The sequence below is a fragment of the Zalophus californianus genome, chromosome 13 (assembly GCF_009762305.2).
Source record: "Zalophus californianus isolate mZalCal1 chromosome 13, mZalCal1.pri.v2, whole genome shotgun sequence".
In the NCBI taxonomy this organism is placed as follows: Eukaryota; Metazoa; Chordata; class Mammalia; order Carnivora; family Otariidae; genus Zalophus; species Zalophus californianus.
In genome coordinates, this window is record NC_045607.1 from 35,801,100 (window position 1) to 35,817,361 (window position 16,262).

The 16,262-nt window shown below is 45.3% G+C and overlaps 1 protein-coding gene across 1 annotated transcript; it reads right to left on the reverse strand.

The window, feature by feature from the left end:
* Positions 1–10,317: 10,317 nt before the first annotated feature.
* On the reverse strand, positions 10,318–12,288 carry CCIN (calicin). Its single transcript, XM_027615675.1, has one exon. It carries the CDS (start codon positions 12,165–12,167, stop codon positions 10,401–10,403), a length of 1,767 nt encoding a protein of 588 aa, XP_027471476.1. The 5' UTR covers positions 12,168–12,288; the 3' UTR covers positions 10,318–10,400.
* Positions 12,289–16,262: the final 3,974 nt, after the last annotated feature.

The window sequence follows — 16,262 nt, forward strand, 5'->3', positions numbered from 1 at the left end:
TAAAATTTATAGTAGTAAATGCTAGTATTAGAAAAGAAAGGTCTCAAGTAAATAAGCTTCCACTTTAAGAGACTAGAAATAAAGTAAATTAAACCCAAAGCAAGCAGAAGAAACAATAAAGAGCATAAATCAATAAAGTTGAAAACAGAGAAATAGAGAAAATTAATGAAATCAAAAGCTGGTTCTTGGAAAAAAATCAATAAAATAAATCTCTAGCAAGACTGAAAAGAAGAGAAGACACAAATTACTGGCATCATGAAGTACTCTGCAACATGAAAAGGATAATAAGAGAATATTATGAACACTCTGGGTACATAAATTTGGCAATGTAAGTGAAATGGACAAATTCCTGAAAGCCACAAACTACCAAAACTCATCAAAGATGAAATGGTAATCTGAATAGCCCTATGACTAAAAAATCGAATTTATAGTTAAAAACCTCTCCCCAATGCAAAAAAAAACAAAAACAAAACAAAACAAAAACAAAAAAACAACAGCAACAAAGCAGAACAGAACAAAATGAAAAACCAACAACGACAACAACAAAGCAAAACAAAACTCCAGGACTAGATAGTATTGTCAGCCAGTTCTACCAAATATTTAAGGGAGTAACCACCAATTCTAAGCAGTATCTCCTGAAAAAAGAGAGAGAGAGAGAGAAGGGAACACTTCCCAACTAATTTTATGAAGCAAGCATTACTCTGGTACTAAAACTAGGCAAAGGGAGTCCAAAAAAAGAAAACTATGGATCAATATCCCCTAAGAACATAGATGCAAAAATCCCCCAACAGAATACAGTCCCCAACTTAATGATGGTTCAATGCGTGATTTTTCAACTTTATGATGGTGCAAAAGCAATACTCATTCAGTAGAAACTGTTTGAATTTTGTATTTTGATCTTTTCCCAGGCTAGTGATACGTGGTACAATACTCCTTAGTGGCGGTAGCTCCAGATCACAAAAATAAACAACCGATACACTTAGAACCATTCGTACCCATACAACCAATCTGATTTTCACTTTCAGTAGCCAATAAATTACATGAGATATTCAACACTTCATTATAAAATAGGCTTTGTGTTAGATGATTTTTTCCAACTGCAGGCTAAGGTAAGTGAGCATGTTTAAGGTAGGCCAGGCTAAGCTATAATGTTTGGTAGGTTCGGTGTATTAAATGCATTTTTGACTTGGATATTGTCAACTTAAAATGGGTTTATCAGGACATAACCCCACTGTAAGTTGAGAAAGATCTGTATTAGCAAATTGAATCCATCAACATATTAAAAAGAACAGTATATCATGACAAAATGGAGTTTATCCCAGGATGCAAAACTGGTTCGATATTTGAAAAACAAATCAATGTAATCCACCACATTCACAGTCTAATGAAGAAAAATCATGTAATTTACACAGAAAAAAATTTTGACAAAATTCAATACCTACTTATTATAAAGACTCATCTATGAAAAACCTATCATATTAATGATAAATTTGACATATTAATGGTGAAAACTGAAGGTTCTTCCCCTCAGATTAGTGACAAGTCAAGAATATTCCTTCACCGGGATGCCTGGGTGGCTCAGATGGTTAAGCGTCTGCCTTCGGCTCAGGTCATGATCCCAGGGTCCTGGGATCGAGCCCCACGTGGGGCTCCCTGCTCAGCGGGGGGCCTGCTTCTCCCCTTCCCTCTGCTTCTCCCCTTGCTATATTCTCTCTCTCTGTATCTCTGTGTCTCGAACGAATAAATAAAAAAAAACTTAAAAAAAAAAAGAATATTCCTTCACCACTCCTGTTCAATATTGCATTGGAAGTCCTAGCCAATATAGTAAGATAAGAAAAAGAAAAAGAAGGCATATTGGAGCGGAGGTGGGCAGGGAGGGTGGGTAAAATAGGTGAAGGGGATTAAAAGTACACTTATCATGATGAGCGCTGAGTAATGTATAGAATTGTTAAATCACAATATTGTATACCTGAAACTAGTATAACTCTGTATGTTAACTATACTGGAATTAAAATTAAAAACTGAATTTAAAAAAAGGCATACAGATTGCAGAGGAAGGAATAAAGTTGTCCCTATTTGCAGATGACATGACTGTCTACTAGAAAATTTCAAGAAATCTACCCAAAACACTCCTAAAATTAATAAGTGAGTTTAGCCAAGTTGCAAGACATATGGTGAGCACACAAAAATCAATCATATTTCTCTATACTAGCAATGTGTGGTTAGAAACTAAAAATTTTAAAATACCATTTATGATAGCTTCCTATGATAATTTTACAAGTAAAATAAAAATGAGTGACTATATGGCAAATGAAATCCAGCAATACATAGAAGGAATTCTATAGTTACTAAGTCTAGTAATTATATAAAAATATACAGTATTTTATATAAAACTATGTTATATGTCATAGCCAAGCTTGAATGGTTTTGCATTGACAAATTAATAAAAGTGACTTGTCCTAATTAATAGATTAAAGATGAAAACCTGTGCTCATTTCACTAGATGCAGAAAAAAATATTCAATAACATTAACTATCACAATAAAAACTCTTAGTGAACTTGGAATAGAGGAAATTTCCTTAAAGAAATAGAAAGTCATTATATGTAATATAATTGTGTATTTGGAAAGTACAGAAATATCTAAAATAAATTATTTAAAAATTATTTACATATTCTGGATACAAGTCCTTTGCCAGATAGGTGATTTGCAAATATTTCCTTCAATATGTGGCTTGTCTTTTCATGCTCTTAATAGTATATTTCCCAGAGCAAAAGTTTTTCAGTTTTTAAAAGATTTTATTTACCTATTTGACAGAGGGAGAGAGCGAGCGAGAGCACACAAGCAGGGGGAGCAGCGCACAAGCAGAGGGAGAGGGAGAAGCAGCCTCCCAGCTGAGCAAGGATCAGGGGACTCGATCCCAGGACCCTGGGATCATGACCTGAGCTGAAGGCAGACGCTTAGCTGACCGAGCCACCCAGGTGCCCAAAAGTTTTTCATTTTGATGAGGTCCAATTTATCAATTTTTAAAATGGATCATGCTTTGGATGTCATATCTAAGAAATCTTTGCTTAACTCCAGGGTACAAATATTTTCTCCTATGTTTTCCTCTAAAAGTTTTGTAGTTTTGCTTTTTACGTATTCATATTACATGATTCATATTAGTGGAGAGAAAATATTTACCACAAGTACAACAGATAAAAGGCTCACATCCAGAATATGTAAAGATGTCCTACAATTTGCTAAATACAAATCAATATATAAAAACCAGCTATATTTCTAAATACCAACTATAAAAAGAGGAAATGAATTTTTAAAAGGATATTATAAGGTATACTTACATGTGTGTACAAATTTTTAAATGTCAAGTACCTAGAAATAAATCTAACAAAAGTATGTGAGACCTCTACAAAGTGAAGTATAAAACTTTGTGAGAAATTAAAGAAGACTCTCTAAAGTGGAGAGATACACCACGTTCATGAGTTTTACAAAATTGATATTGTAAATATATCAGATTTCTCTAAACTGATCTATAAATTTAGCACAATCACAACCAAAATCCCAACAGGTTTTCTGTGGATCTTGATGGTCTAATTCTACTAATCTAAACTGTGTAGGATGTGATAAAGCTTTGGTAATGTCAGTAACTGCTGCCTGTGGTGTTGGTATAAGATCAGAAAAATAAGAACTAGGAGAGCTCATAAACACATTTCTCTATAGGGACATGTGATTGACAACAAAGGTCGCACTGCAGAGAAGTGGAAAATTGATTGGACAGTTATATTCCCACATGGGAACCTTGTGACCCCAAGGTAGAGAATATTTTCTCCAATTATCAAAGAGCAGTAACCAAAAAGGAAAAAACAAATAGGACTAATTACAATTAAAATATACCATGAAGAGTGAAAAGACAAGCCACAGAGGGGAAGAAGATATTTACCACATATGTAACTGATAAAGGGCTCATATCCAGAATGCATTAAGAATTCCAGGGACACCTGGGTGGATGTCAGTTAAGCGCCCACTCGTGATTTTGGCTCAGGTCATGATCTCATGAGTCATGGGACTGAGCCCTGTGTCAGGTTCCACACTCAGTGGGGAGTCTGCTTGAAGATTCTGTCCCTCTGCCCCTCCCCCAGTTCTCCCTCCCTCTAAAATAAATAAATCTTAAAAAAAAAAAAAAAAACCCACATTGAGGGACGCCTGGATGGCTCAGTCAGTTAAGCATCTACCTTCGGCTCAGGTCATGACCGAGTCTGGCATCAGGCTCCTTGCTTGGGCAGGGAGCCTGCTTCTCTCTCTGCCTGCCACTCCCCCTGCTTGTGCTTGCGCTCTCTCTCTGACAAATAAAAAGATCTTTTTTTTTTTTTAAAGATCTTATTTATTTGTTCGACAGAGAGAGAGACATAGCCAGAGAGGGAACACAAGCAGGGGGAGGGGGAGAGGGAGAAGCAGGCTTCCCGCTGAGTAGGGAGCCTGACGTGGGGCTCGATCCCAGGACCCTGGGATCATGACCTGAGCCGAAGGCAGATGCTTAACGACTGAGCCACCCAGGTACCCCCAAATAAATAAAATCTTAAAAAAAAAAAACCACATTGAGATACCACTTAATATCTAATTGGCTATAATTTAAAAGCCTGAGAATACCAAGTATTGGCAAGCGTGTAAAACAACAGAAGTTCTCATATACTGCAAATGACAATGTTAATTAACAATCACTTTGCAAAAATAATTTGCAAATTATCTTACAAATAAGAGAGCAATCCCACTACTAGGTATATGCCCTAGACAAACTTGGTACATGTACACCGAGTACACTCACAAGAACAGCATTGCTTGTAATCGCCCAAACTGCAAACAACCCAGATGTCCATTAACAGGAGAATGGATAGGGAAAATGACATGTTCATATGACAGAATAGTATACAGATGTGAAATGGATGGAACTAAACCTACATACAACAACATGGATAAATTATAAAACATATCTTTGAGCAAAAGAAGCCAGGCACAAGATAATTCATACTGTACAATTTTCTTGTGAAGTCCAAAAACAGGTTGAACTTATCTATACATGAGAAATGCCTATTTAGGTAATAAAACTATAGAGAAAAGTCAGGAACATATTATCATAAAGGTCACAGGGGAGAGAAGAGCTTATAATCAGGAAAGCGGCCAGAGAGCTTTTGAGGTCTTGACAATGCTCTATTTCTTGTGCTCAATAGTAGTTACATGGTTACTTACAATATTTACAATAATTTGTTAAACTACATAGTTATGTATCATTGCTTTTGTGTGTTGTATTCACAATAAAAAGGGTTTATTTAGCATGTCATATTTCTTATATGACACAAGAAATTTCTCAATAAGCAGTCTAACTTACATGGGATATATTTACTTTTCTCAATAAGCATTCTAACTTACATGTGATATATTCACTTTTGTTCAAAGCTGTAAAGATGTAACACTGATCTTTTGGAAGTAAATGTGGAATGTTTTATGTCATCCTTTAAATGGTATAAAATAGGCAACTAGATGTGGGATAACGGAGCTCCTTCTCACTAATGAGAAAGGTGAAAATGCAAAGCATACTTTGTCCTAGGTATTTTCTAAAATACTTTTAACAAATCTTCAATATTCTAATTCGAAAATAAATGGGTAGGTAGGAAAGCATAGACTTGCCATGATTCTGTGGCCAGAATGAAATCATACACTATGACTGTTGATATTTCTGGGCCACACTGTCTTTGTTTTGTCCTCACAGAACCCTTCCTCAGGAAGAATGCTTTCTCTGACAACAGCTCAGAGTGGAAGAGGCAAGGTTATTAAACAGCTCTCATAAAATAAGCCCATGGGAAGATGCTCCGGCATCATTAGCCATCAGGGAAATGTCAGTCAAAACCACAATGAGATACCACTTTGCTCTCAGTAGGATGACTGTATTTGGAAAGACAGACAGTAAGAAGTGTTGACAAGGACATGGAGAAGTTGAAACTGCCATACATTGCAGGTGGGAATGTAAAATGATGCATCTGCTTTGAAAACAGTCTGGCAGTTTCTGAAATACTTAAACAGGATCCAACAATTCTACTCTGAGGTGTATACCCAACAGAAATGAAGACACATGTGAACACAAAAACTGGTACATGAATGTTCATAGAGCATTATTCATACCAGCTAGGAAGTGGAAACGACCTAGATGTCCATCAATTAACTGATAAATGAATTAATAATATGTGGTATATCCATACGGTAGAATATTATTCAGCCATAAAAAGGAATGAAGTACCGGCATATGCCATGACATAGGTGAACCTTGCAAATATTATGCTAAGTGAAAGAAGCCAGGTAAGAAGTCACATATTGAATGATTCCATTTTTATGAAATATCTTGGATGGGCTAATCCATAGAGACAGAAAGTAGACTAGCAGTTGCCTAGGGCTGGGAAGATAAGGGAGTTAGAGAGCGACAACTAAGAAGTTCAAGGTTTCTTTTTGGGGTAATGAGAAGGTTATAAAATTGATTGTGATAATTATCGTACAACTCTGTGAATATACTAAGAGCTAATGAATTGTACACTTTGGTTGAATTGTATGGTAGGTGAATTTTATCTCTATAATAAAGCTTTTCAAAATATGTCATCATTCCATCATGCTATTTAATATTTCTGAACAACCTAACTTGGACCAAAGTACCCCAGTTTTTAACACCAGACTTCACACCTTAACAGAAATAGTGTAAAAGTAAGACAGAAAAATACAACAAACTCTTCTTTGGCTGTTGGTGTCTTGATGAAAGGAGGCTTCACTGACATCTGTTTACACCCTTGTGTGGCATCCTGAAGCAGTGCATCCTAGGAAGATGTGGAATGGGTAAAGGTTGCTGTGCGTGTGTGTGTGTGTGTGTGTGTGTGTGTGTAAGGTGTTCGGAGAATAATTTTGAAAGGGAAGGTGGGAAAAGAGAACTAGAAGGAAATCACCACAGGTGTATTCTCAAGTAGACTGATTTTAGGAAAAAAGTTGAAGATCCGGAAGCCGATTCCCTAAAAACTGTGCATGCTGAATTTCCCTTGGAAAGACTTCATGTTCCTGAGTTTGAAGACCTGAGTTGTAGTTCAAAAGCCTTGTCTTTCAAGACCACATTCCCTGCTATGAATTGCTAAAGCTTCTCTTGGAGCTAAAGCCAAGATTTTGACTCCGAGTCCGGCATTTGGCTCTGCCAGCCTCCTCAGGGTGGTAAGCCTTGAATGGTTCAGCCTTATGGTCTGATTTTAATGTGGGGAGGGCTTAGGTATGCCAGAGACCTCCCTTTTGAGCAAGCATCCTAGTGATTCTGCTACAGGTAGGAGAGGTCGGTGCTGCCCAGTACTGCCAGGGAAAGAATCGATGGAGAAAGGGACAAAGAAGACAATGTGGTGAGGAGACAGTTTGGCAGCATGGTAGGAACAGAAGACAGCCTGAGCCACTTAGAGATTGATCTGGAAATGAGAGATGGAGCCAGAGAGCAGAGACGTTTAGGACGCTCAGCTGAGGAAAAAGATGGGCAGATGGCAAGAGGTGGGCCTCAGAGCTGAAGAGGGTTTGTTTCCAGAAAAAGAGAAACTTGAGAATATTTATGGAATAAAGAGAAAAGATCAGGAAGGGGATGTATAGAGAGAAGGAACTGAGGGGTCCCGAGAAGCTGTGAGGTGACAAAATGGAGAGCGAGGGGAGGGGGATCGGCGTTGAATCGTGGCAGGACACTGCTTCCTCTGAGTGGCAGGGAAGCAGCAGAAGCTCGGGAGAGTTTGGGGGGATGTGGGACTGTTCGTGGAGCTCAGATCATGTGACCTCTCTTTCTCTGGAGGTCTGGTGGCAGAATGAGAGGTAAGCCGTTGAGAAGGAGGGGAGGAGAAGAGTGGGGCCTCAGGACACCAGAGAGGGCTAGAGAATCAGCTGTGGAGAATGGCATCCGGAGTCAGACAAGCCTGTGGGCTCGGGGTGGGGGAAGCCGGGCTGAGTGGCTTGGATCTGTAGGACCCTTCCGTGCTTCCAGCTGGAGAAGGGCAGTGAGGCCCGCGGAGCTGGGGGCTGTCCTGCGTCGAGGAAGTGAGAAAGGTGGGGGAAGTTCCAGAAAAGAGAGGGTCAGCTGTGAAGTGCAAGGTCCTCACGTTCAGGGAGCAAAGTAAGACTTGGGCAGAAGGTGGGCTTAGAAGCAAGTGGCCACCCAGCAGAGAGGTCAAGAAGATGGTGCTGAGCCGGTCGAACAGGACTAAGAGGGAGAAAGAAGGGGATGGAGCAGGTTTGAGCCATGAAGCTATCTAAACTGTCCTGCACCATCTAATACAGTAGCCCCTAGCCTCCCGGGGCCTTATGTATTTGGTTAGTCCAAATCCATTTGTGCTCTAAGTGTAAAATATACACACGATTCCAAAGACTTAATATGAAAAAAATAACGTAAATATCTCATTAATAAATGTTTACACTGATTATTTATTTAAATAATATTTGGATCTATTGGGTTAAATAAAATATTATTAAAAGTAACTTCACCTGTTTATTATTACTTTTGTAATGAAGCTTCTAGAAAACTTTAAATTACATATGTGGCTTGCGTTACATGTCTATTGCACAGAACTGCTCTAGATAGTCCCTTGCTGGGACATGGATTGTCTTTGTCTGCACAGAGAGGCCTCAGGGAATGGTGTGCGTGTGCGTGTGCGAGTTGATGAATAGATGAATAAGTAAATTCATGAACGAGTGGATAAATGAGGATCGAATATGTTTCTCAAGGACTTGGTAATTTCCTCTCAGTTGTGGAGGATTATAGATTAGTACACCACTGGGTGAAAGGGAAACAGAGATAGTTAGAATTGAGGAAAGCTCACCAAGGCTTTGAGGGAGGGAGTCTCTAAGAGCCTTTTAGGGGATCTTACTTGATATAAAGGCTCAAGAACCCGGACCCTTGCCACACTCCTCTTTCCTTTTCTTTTTCCTTTAAAAAAAAATATTCTCCTGTGGCACCGTAATAACGCCAGGAACCGTCCTAGGTATTCTGCACGTATTAACTCATTTAGGCTTTGCAGCACCCTAGGAGGTAAGCACTCTTACTCTCCCTCTTTTGCAGATAAGGAAACAAAGGCACAGAGACCTGAAGTAGTTTGGCCAGGATTACCCAGCAGGTGGTGGAACGGGTTTTAAGCCCCAGTGGCCATGCTCCCAGCTACTACACCATCCGGTCTCTCTCTCATCCCCAAGGTTCTCCCCAACAGAGATACAGTAGTCCCCCCTTATCTGCAGGGGATCCGTTCCAAGACCCCTGGCAGCTGCCTGCAACTGCAGATAGTGCCAAACCCTCTATATACTATGTTTTTTCCTATATACACACACACACCTATGATAAAGTTTAATTTACAAATTAGGCACAGTGAGAGAATAACAACAATAATGAATAATAGAACAAATTTAACAATTTACTGTAATAAAGTCATGTGAATGTGGCCTCTCCTGCTCTCTCAAAACGTCTTATTGTGCTGTACTCCCCCTTCTTGTAACGATGTGAGATGCTAACCTGCCTACGTGAAGAGATGAGGTGAGGGGAATGACGGGGGCGCTGTGACGTAGTGTAGGGCTAAGGCCGACCTTCCGAGGATTCGTCCGAAGCAAGATCGTCTGCTTCTGGACAACAGCTGACCACAGGAAGTAAAACCGCAGATAAGGGGGGACTACTGCATAGATTTCTTTTTTCTCCCTTTACTGATCTCTCACTCCCAGTCCCTCAGGCCCTGTATTCCTCGAGAAAGTTCCCGATGTACTTTGCTTACTGAAAACAGTTGTAAGTAACTCCCCAACTTCCCCACAAATAAGACTCAAACACACCACAGCTGCATGGGCAGGTACAACAGCCACGTAACCCTGCCTCCTCTGTTCCCGCTATCCCCCTCCCTGAGCCTTTCCCGCACCATTTTCTCCACCCCCACCCCCCCAGCCCAGCCCGTGAGTTTCCTGTCCCAAACCTGGCATGGGCCCTCCCCTGTCTTCCCGGACAGACTCGAGGGCAGTGAGTGTTGGAGGAGCCTGAGGCTTCATAACTCTAAGCAAACACTTTATCTGTCTGTCTAGCAGATGCTGGCGAGAGAACTATAGGGGATAGAATGGGGGCTTTCCAGACACCACCTTGGCCAGTGCCCAGGAGATGCTTCAGTCCCACCCACCAGGGATTCCATTCCAGCCTCAGCTTGGATCCCTCCAATGACAGAGTCGTCCTGAATTTCCACCCACTGGGAGCAGCCCCAGCCCAGGATCTCCACTTTCAGGGCCAAACAGACTGGAACACTAAGAAGGAACCAACAGGCCATCTTCCACTCTCTCATTAAATTGTTAATAATAATGCATTTACTTATTCTCCCACTTAAAAAGTTGTTTAAATCCTTTGAAGAATCTTGCAAGGTAGCTTGGCTAGACAGCAGGCAGGACAGTCCAGTGCCTCTGGTGGGGGGGCCAGGGTCTTCCACTCGCCTGTCTTTTGGTCCAACAAGTAGGCGTTTGGGTTGATGGTGTAGTCCTTCGTCTGGACGTCGCTGGCTGCGGTGACACCCCCACATACGAACACTCTGCTCTCTCCAATGGAGCATATAGCATGGGACACATCTAAGGGGCAGTTGTTGGGCAAGAGAGGCACCGAGGTGGTCGTCTTGTTGGCCTTTATCTTCTGCAGGTTGATTTCCACACTCTGCCGGTGGCTGTGCACACAGAGGATGTTGTCCTGATGGAAAGAGAGCAGGGGCCGGTGGTTGAACTCAATGGGGAAGGTGATACACTGGACCACATCCCCAGTGTTGGTGTCAAAGCAGTCCACCACTCCAACCCGGGAAATATAGCCTTTCACCAAGCACCGCCCTGTGACAATGTACAGGTTCCGGTCACCCTTGGTGATCACGGCTGTGCCATCCATAGGGATGCTCATCTTCCCTGCCAGGCACCAGGCCTCCTTGCGCTCATCATAGCGATAGATGTTGGAGACATACCGCCTTGGAGCAATGCTTCCACCCACTGAGTACACTGTCCCCCCGCAGGTCACCATGGTGTGGAAGACAAGCCCGATCGGCAGGTCTGGCAACTTGGTCCAGGAGTTGTCATCCATGTCATACCGCCAAGCCGTCTTCAGCCCGGAAATCTGCTCAGTAGTACCACCAGAGATGTAGATGTAGCGACCAGCAGAGGTGGCACTAAGTGCTGCCGCCCGATAGGGCATCTCTGACAGCTTCAGCCACAGGTTCTCCTGGATGATGTAGGCAAACACTCCATCATTGAACTTGCCATGGGCCTTTTGGCCACCCAGGATGACCACCGAATCAAGCAGGGCCCCTTTCCGCTGGTAGCTCAACAAGCTGGATGGCCTCTCCTGCTTACGGTCCATGAGGACACTCTCAATCAGGGTTGCATGGGCTGAGCTGTTCTCCATGCCCATCAACTTGTTGCTGGCAAACATCAGTGTCTTGTTGGAGACGGCATTAAGATTGATGTAGTTGAAGAACTTCTTGAAATACTTCTCCCGCTCATCCTTCCTGAAGTACACCCAATTGATGAGTGCACTGAGAGCCTGGTCCTCGTTGAGCACATGCAAGTTTTCATCTCGGAGCAGGCGGCCAAAGATGACAGGTGGACAGCGCATGAAGTGCATACAGCCCTCAGGACTGGCCCAGTAGTGGAAGTTGTCACGAATGCCAGAGTAGGCCAAGTCTGATACTTCTTTGAGCTCAAACAACTCAGCCAAGAAGAGGTAGCGCAAGCAGTTCGCACGGCGGATGGACTTAATCAGGAAGTCGTTACAGTGGATTCGAAGGCGTGGTGTGTTGAAATACTGGGCCCCGCGAAGGAGCTCCTCCACGTTCTGCTCTGAGATCACCACCTTGCCACTGTAGAAGTAGTCCAGGAGCTGATCTACCGTGGCCGGACTCAGGTAGTTGGGGTCAATGGTGATAAAGAGCTCATCGGTGGTCTTCATGTCATTGCTGGAGATGAGGCTCTTCACCAGTGGGGAGACAGCAGCCAGCACGTTGCGATGTGCAAAGAAAACATGGTGGTCCACAGTCAGGGCCATGTCCCAGTACTCTTTGCGTTTCCTCTGTTTGTTCAGGTTCTGCAGCACAAAGCTGTTGTAGTTTTTCTCCGTGAATTCCAATTTCATGGTGCTTCTTGCTGGCTGAGGCAGAAGATCAGCAGCAGGTACTGGAGAACAGACGTTCTCAGGCCTTTGGGATTCAGAGTGATGGTTGTTTGCAGAGCAGTTGATCAGGGAGGAGGGGGGCTGGGAGAGAGGGTGATGTCATAGAATGGATGAGGTCATCACAATGCCAGCCCCTGAGGCCTTTCTCAGAGGCACAGGACCTTTCTCGCCTCTGATGGCTCCAACCTGCCAAGGCTAGATACCCTGCCAGATTTAAAGCCCTGGGCCCAGAGCTCAGGAGAATCTCAGAGACGGGTTGCGGGGCTCTTACCTGGGGCTTTTAAAACTCAGTTCAAGGCTATTTTTGGAATGTCTGAGCCAGTCTGGGTGGGGGAGGTATGGGAAGGGAAAAGGGGAAGGTGGGGGAAGATAAGAGATTTTTGGATCTAGAAGGATCCTTCCATGTACAGGAGGGAAACAGGCCCAGAGAAGAGAAGGAACTTGCCCAAGATCACACAGCAGGTTGGAATCAGACCAGGGCCTGGAAGCCAAGCCTTCTATAACTCAGTACTCTTCATCTTTCCAGGAAGCTCCTAACTACCTAACTCTCCTCAGTCTCTGTTTCTCAGGCCTCTAGGTACCTTTCTCTGCCAAGGCTCCTGGCCATCAGAGAAGAATTTCAGGCTCTGTCCCTTGCCTTCTGAATTTTGTAGCCATCGACACCATTCTTTAAAATAGAGGGAGAGGTAGAGACCACTGGCTGGAGTAGGGATAGAGGAGTTAGCCACACACGGCGGGATGGGAGGGCCTCTGAAGCCCTGATGATTTCAGTTCCACAGCAAACCGGGACCTTCTGTCCACATTTTCATGTCTGTGGTCATGCAACTTTGGGGGCTGTGGTGGGTCAGCTCTCTCCATCAAACGTCGACTTGGACAAGTGGCTCAGACTCTCTAAACCTCAGTTTCCTCATCTGTGACATGGGAGTAATAGTACCCGCTTTGAAGATTATTAAATGAGAAAATGATTAGAGCGCGTTAAGTAACAATGTTTGGCTTGTAGCAAACGTTCAGTAAATGTTAGCTGCCGTTACTTTATTGATAATCATCTTAGTTCACCCAGCGCCGGTGTCCTTGGCTGCTCCCTTTGTACGTAAATACCTGTCGCCGTCTGGTTGGTGTTTGGTTGGGGGTGGGGGGGAGTCTGGAATCCCTCCGGAATCCCGCGCCCCGTTTGGGCGGGCTCCGCGAGCCTCGCCCGGCCACGCGGTGGAGCTGGAGGGCCACCTCGGGCTCGCAGGCCCCGGCAGCAGCGCCCCCCTCCCAACCTCCCCGGCCCCCTGGCCGCGGGGCTCCCTCGCGCCCGGCCGCCTGCGGCGACTGGAATGCCCGTGGCAGGGCCTCCCACGTTCACCACAAAGCCGCCTGCGCCCGCTTTACAGGTGGGGTGCGGAGCCCGGCAGACAAGCCGTCTCTGACTCGGGGCGTCACCCCTGGGCCCCCTGCCGGGTGGGGTGCCCGCAGACTCCGCCGCCCCCGGGCGGGCGTGGGGTTCCCGGAGTGCCCGTGCCGAGGAAGGGCTAAGGGTCAGCCGGAGCCCCCACGGAGGGCGGACGGCTTCTGCCGAGAGTGGGAGAGCCCAGGGGCCCCACCCCGGACCAGCCTTGGGGGGCTCCCGGCAAGGGGCTCAACTCGAAGGCCTTTGCGGCGATGGCCACATGGTACCGAGAGGACCTGGGCCCCAAGCGCCACCCCTGACCCTTAGGTCGTCCTTAGCGCCCCTACAAGGAAGAGTGGCGCCTGGCGCTTGGGGAATGGGAGCGCGCCTGCCCTTTCCTTCCCTCGCTTAGTCAGGTGATCATTCAGCGTCTCTACCTCATTCTTCCATTGCCGACCTGGCTTTTTCTTTGGGGATTTGGCAACTTGAAAACGATTCAAAAGTACTTAACGTTTTTTGTTTTTGTTTTTTTAAAAGATTTTATTTATTTATTTGACAGAGGGAGACACAGCGAGAGAGGGAACACAAGCAGGGGGAGTGGGAGAGGCAGAAGCAGGCCTCCCGCTGAGCAGGGAGCCCGATGTGGGGCTTGATTCCCGGACCCTGGGATCATGACCTGAGCCGAAGGCAGACCCCTAACGACTGAGCCACCCTGCGCCCCAAAGTACTTACATTTTAATGCTGAATCTGTTCACCTTGATTCCCGAATGGTATAGAGGCCCTCAGTCTCTTGATGGATATCTGCACAAAGCTAAGACCTTCTGTTTTCCCCCATGAAAACGCTTAGATTTCAGCCTCTCCCCCAGACTAGCTGTGTGGTCTGGGTGGGTTCTTCTCTGTTTTCTCCATGTGAGATTAACTGAGCTCTAAAGGCTTCGCCAGCCCTGATCTCGCGAGGGGTGGCAGCAATTTAGGCACAGGTGAGACCTCTTGGTGTTGATACCAGACACCTTTTCATTCCTATTGGCATCTAGGCCTGCCCTGGCGAGAGGCTGGCCGACCTCACCTCCTGGGGCATTCCAACCAAGAGTAGAGCATGGGTGGAGTCAGGCCTGTTGTTGCATCTGCCCCTTGGCTCCCACGACCTGGGGCACTTTGGTGGAGTAGGTGGCTGGGCCCCTTTGCTTTTTTTTCAAGAGCCAGACCACAAGGGCAGGAAGGTCTCTCCAGTTGAGAAAGTTGGGCATAGGGGGTGTCATGGGCCTGAGAAGGTCCAGTAGACTTAACTCCATGTGCCAGGGCTTTGTACAGCTGGACAGACTGCAGCCCAGAGTGCGGAAGGGCGCATAACTCTGAGAGCACGGGGCTAGAGCTTGGAGCTGGGGTCCCTGACTCCTTCCTCGGTTCTCTGGCTACAAAGGAGAGCTGGCAATCTGGCTTGTCCTCTGCTCTAATTGAACTGTGGGAGTTGCTGTCTTTAAGAAATCCATTGAAGAAGTAAAATTAGTGCCCACCTGCTCAGCCAGCTTTGTTGCCTGGCTTTTCTTCAGCCTAGAAAGCTCTTCTGGTCAGCTTTTATCTTTCTCCAGCCAACTGAGGAAACAGATGCCAGCCTCAAGAGCTTGGCTGCATGCCAGTGTCCACCCCCTGGTTGTGTATGTGTATTGCGTGCAAGGTCTCCCTAGGAGCCACCAGGAAGTCCACTGACTGGTCATTCAGTCCCTGTTGCTCATGGTGGCTGCCCAGGTGTGGCCTCAGCCCAGTCTTTTTTTTTTTTTTTAAGATTTTATTTTATTTATTTGAGAGAGAGAGAGAATGAGAGAGAGAGAGCACGAGAGGGAAGAGGGTCAGAGGGTCAGAGGGAGAAGCAGACTCCCCGCCGAGCAGGGAGCCCGATGCGGGACTCGATCCCGGGACTCCAGGATCGTGACCTGAGCCGAAGGCAGTCGCTTAACCAACTGAGCCACCCAGGCGCCCTCAGCCCGGTCTTTTTATTCCACCCACCCTCCGCTCCCGGCCCAGCTCAGCATTTTTGGCTTAAGAAGACTCCCTCGGGGAGGGGACCCTCCCAGTCCAACCTTCTGGGGAACATCAGTTGACAGATCCTTTTGCTGGGAAGCCCTGCAGACGAGGGGTATGTTTTAATGGTGCACGGATTGGGCCCGGAGCTAGAAAGCTCAGGAGCGCCAGCTCTTTTTTTCCTCTAACACTGGCTTTCTCACTGCCACTTATTTGCAACTGGCAAGTTGGCTTGCATATAGTTTTGGCTGGCCACGGCCCTAACTCAGACTCATGGCATCCTAATTTTTTTTAGTTCCACTGGCAAATTCTCTGCTCATTTCTTAGCTCAAATTCCTGGTCCGTGGCCAGCCCAGGGATTGGCTGCCCTTGGATCACATGTCCACTTCAGTCCAGTCAGCCCTGTGAGGGTAGGTCACACGGATCAAAACGTAGCTGCCAAAGGGGCGCAAGGTACGGGGGAGAGGTTGGAGGTACTGGGAAGCCTCAGTTACCTAAGACAGGAACTAAGATGATTACCTTAGTCACCGATTAAGAATCGGGCATGAATGACATGGAAGATGTTACACAAAAAAAGAAAATTTTATTGTTGTCTCAGTCACTATCCCCGGGTGAAGTGGAGGGCACAGCACGAGGCTGTGTTCACAGTGCAGTGCAGACCT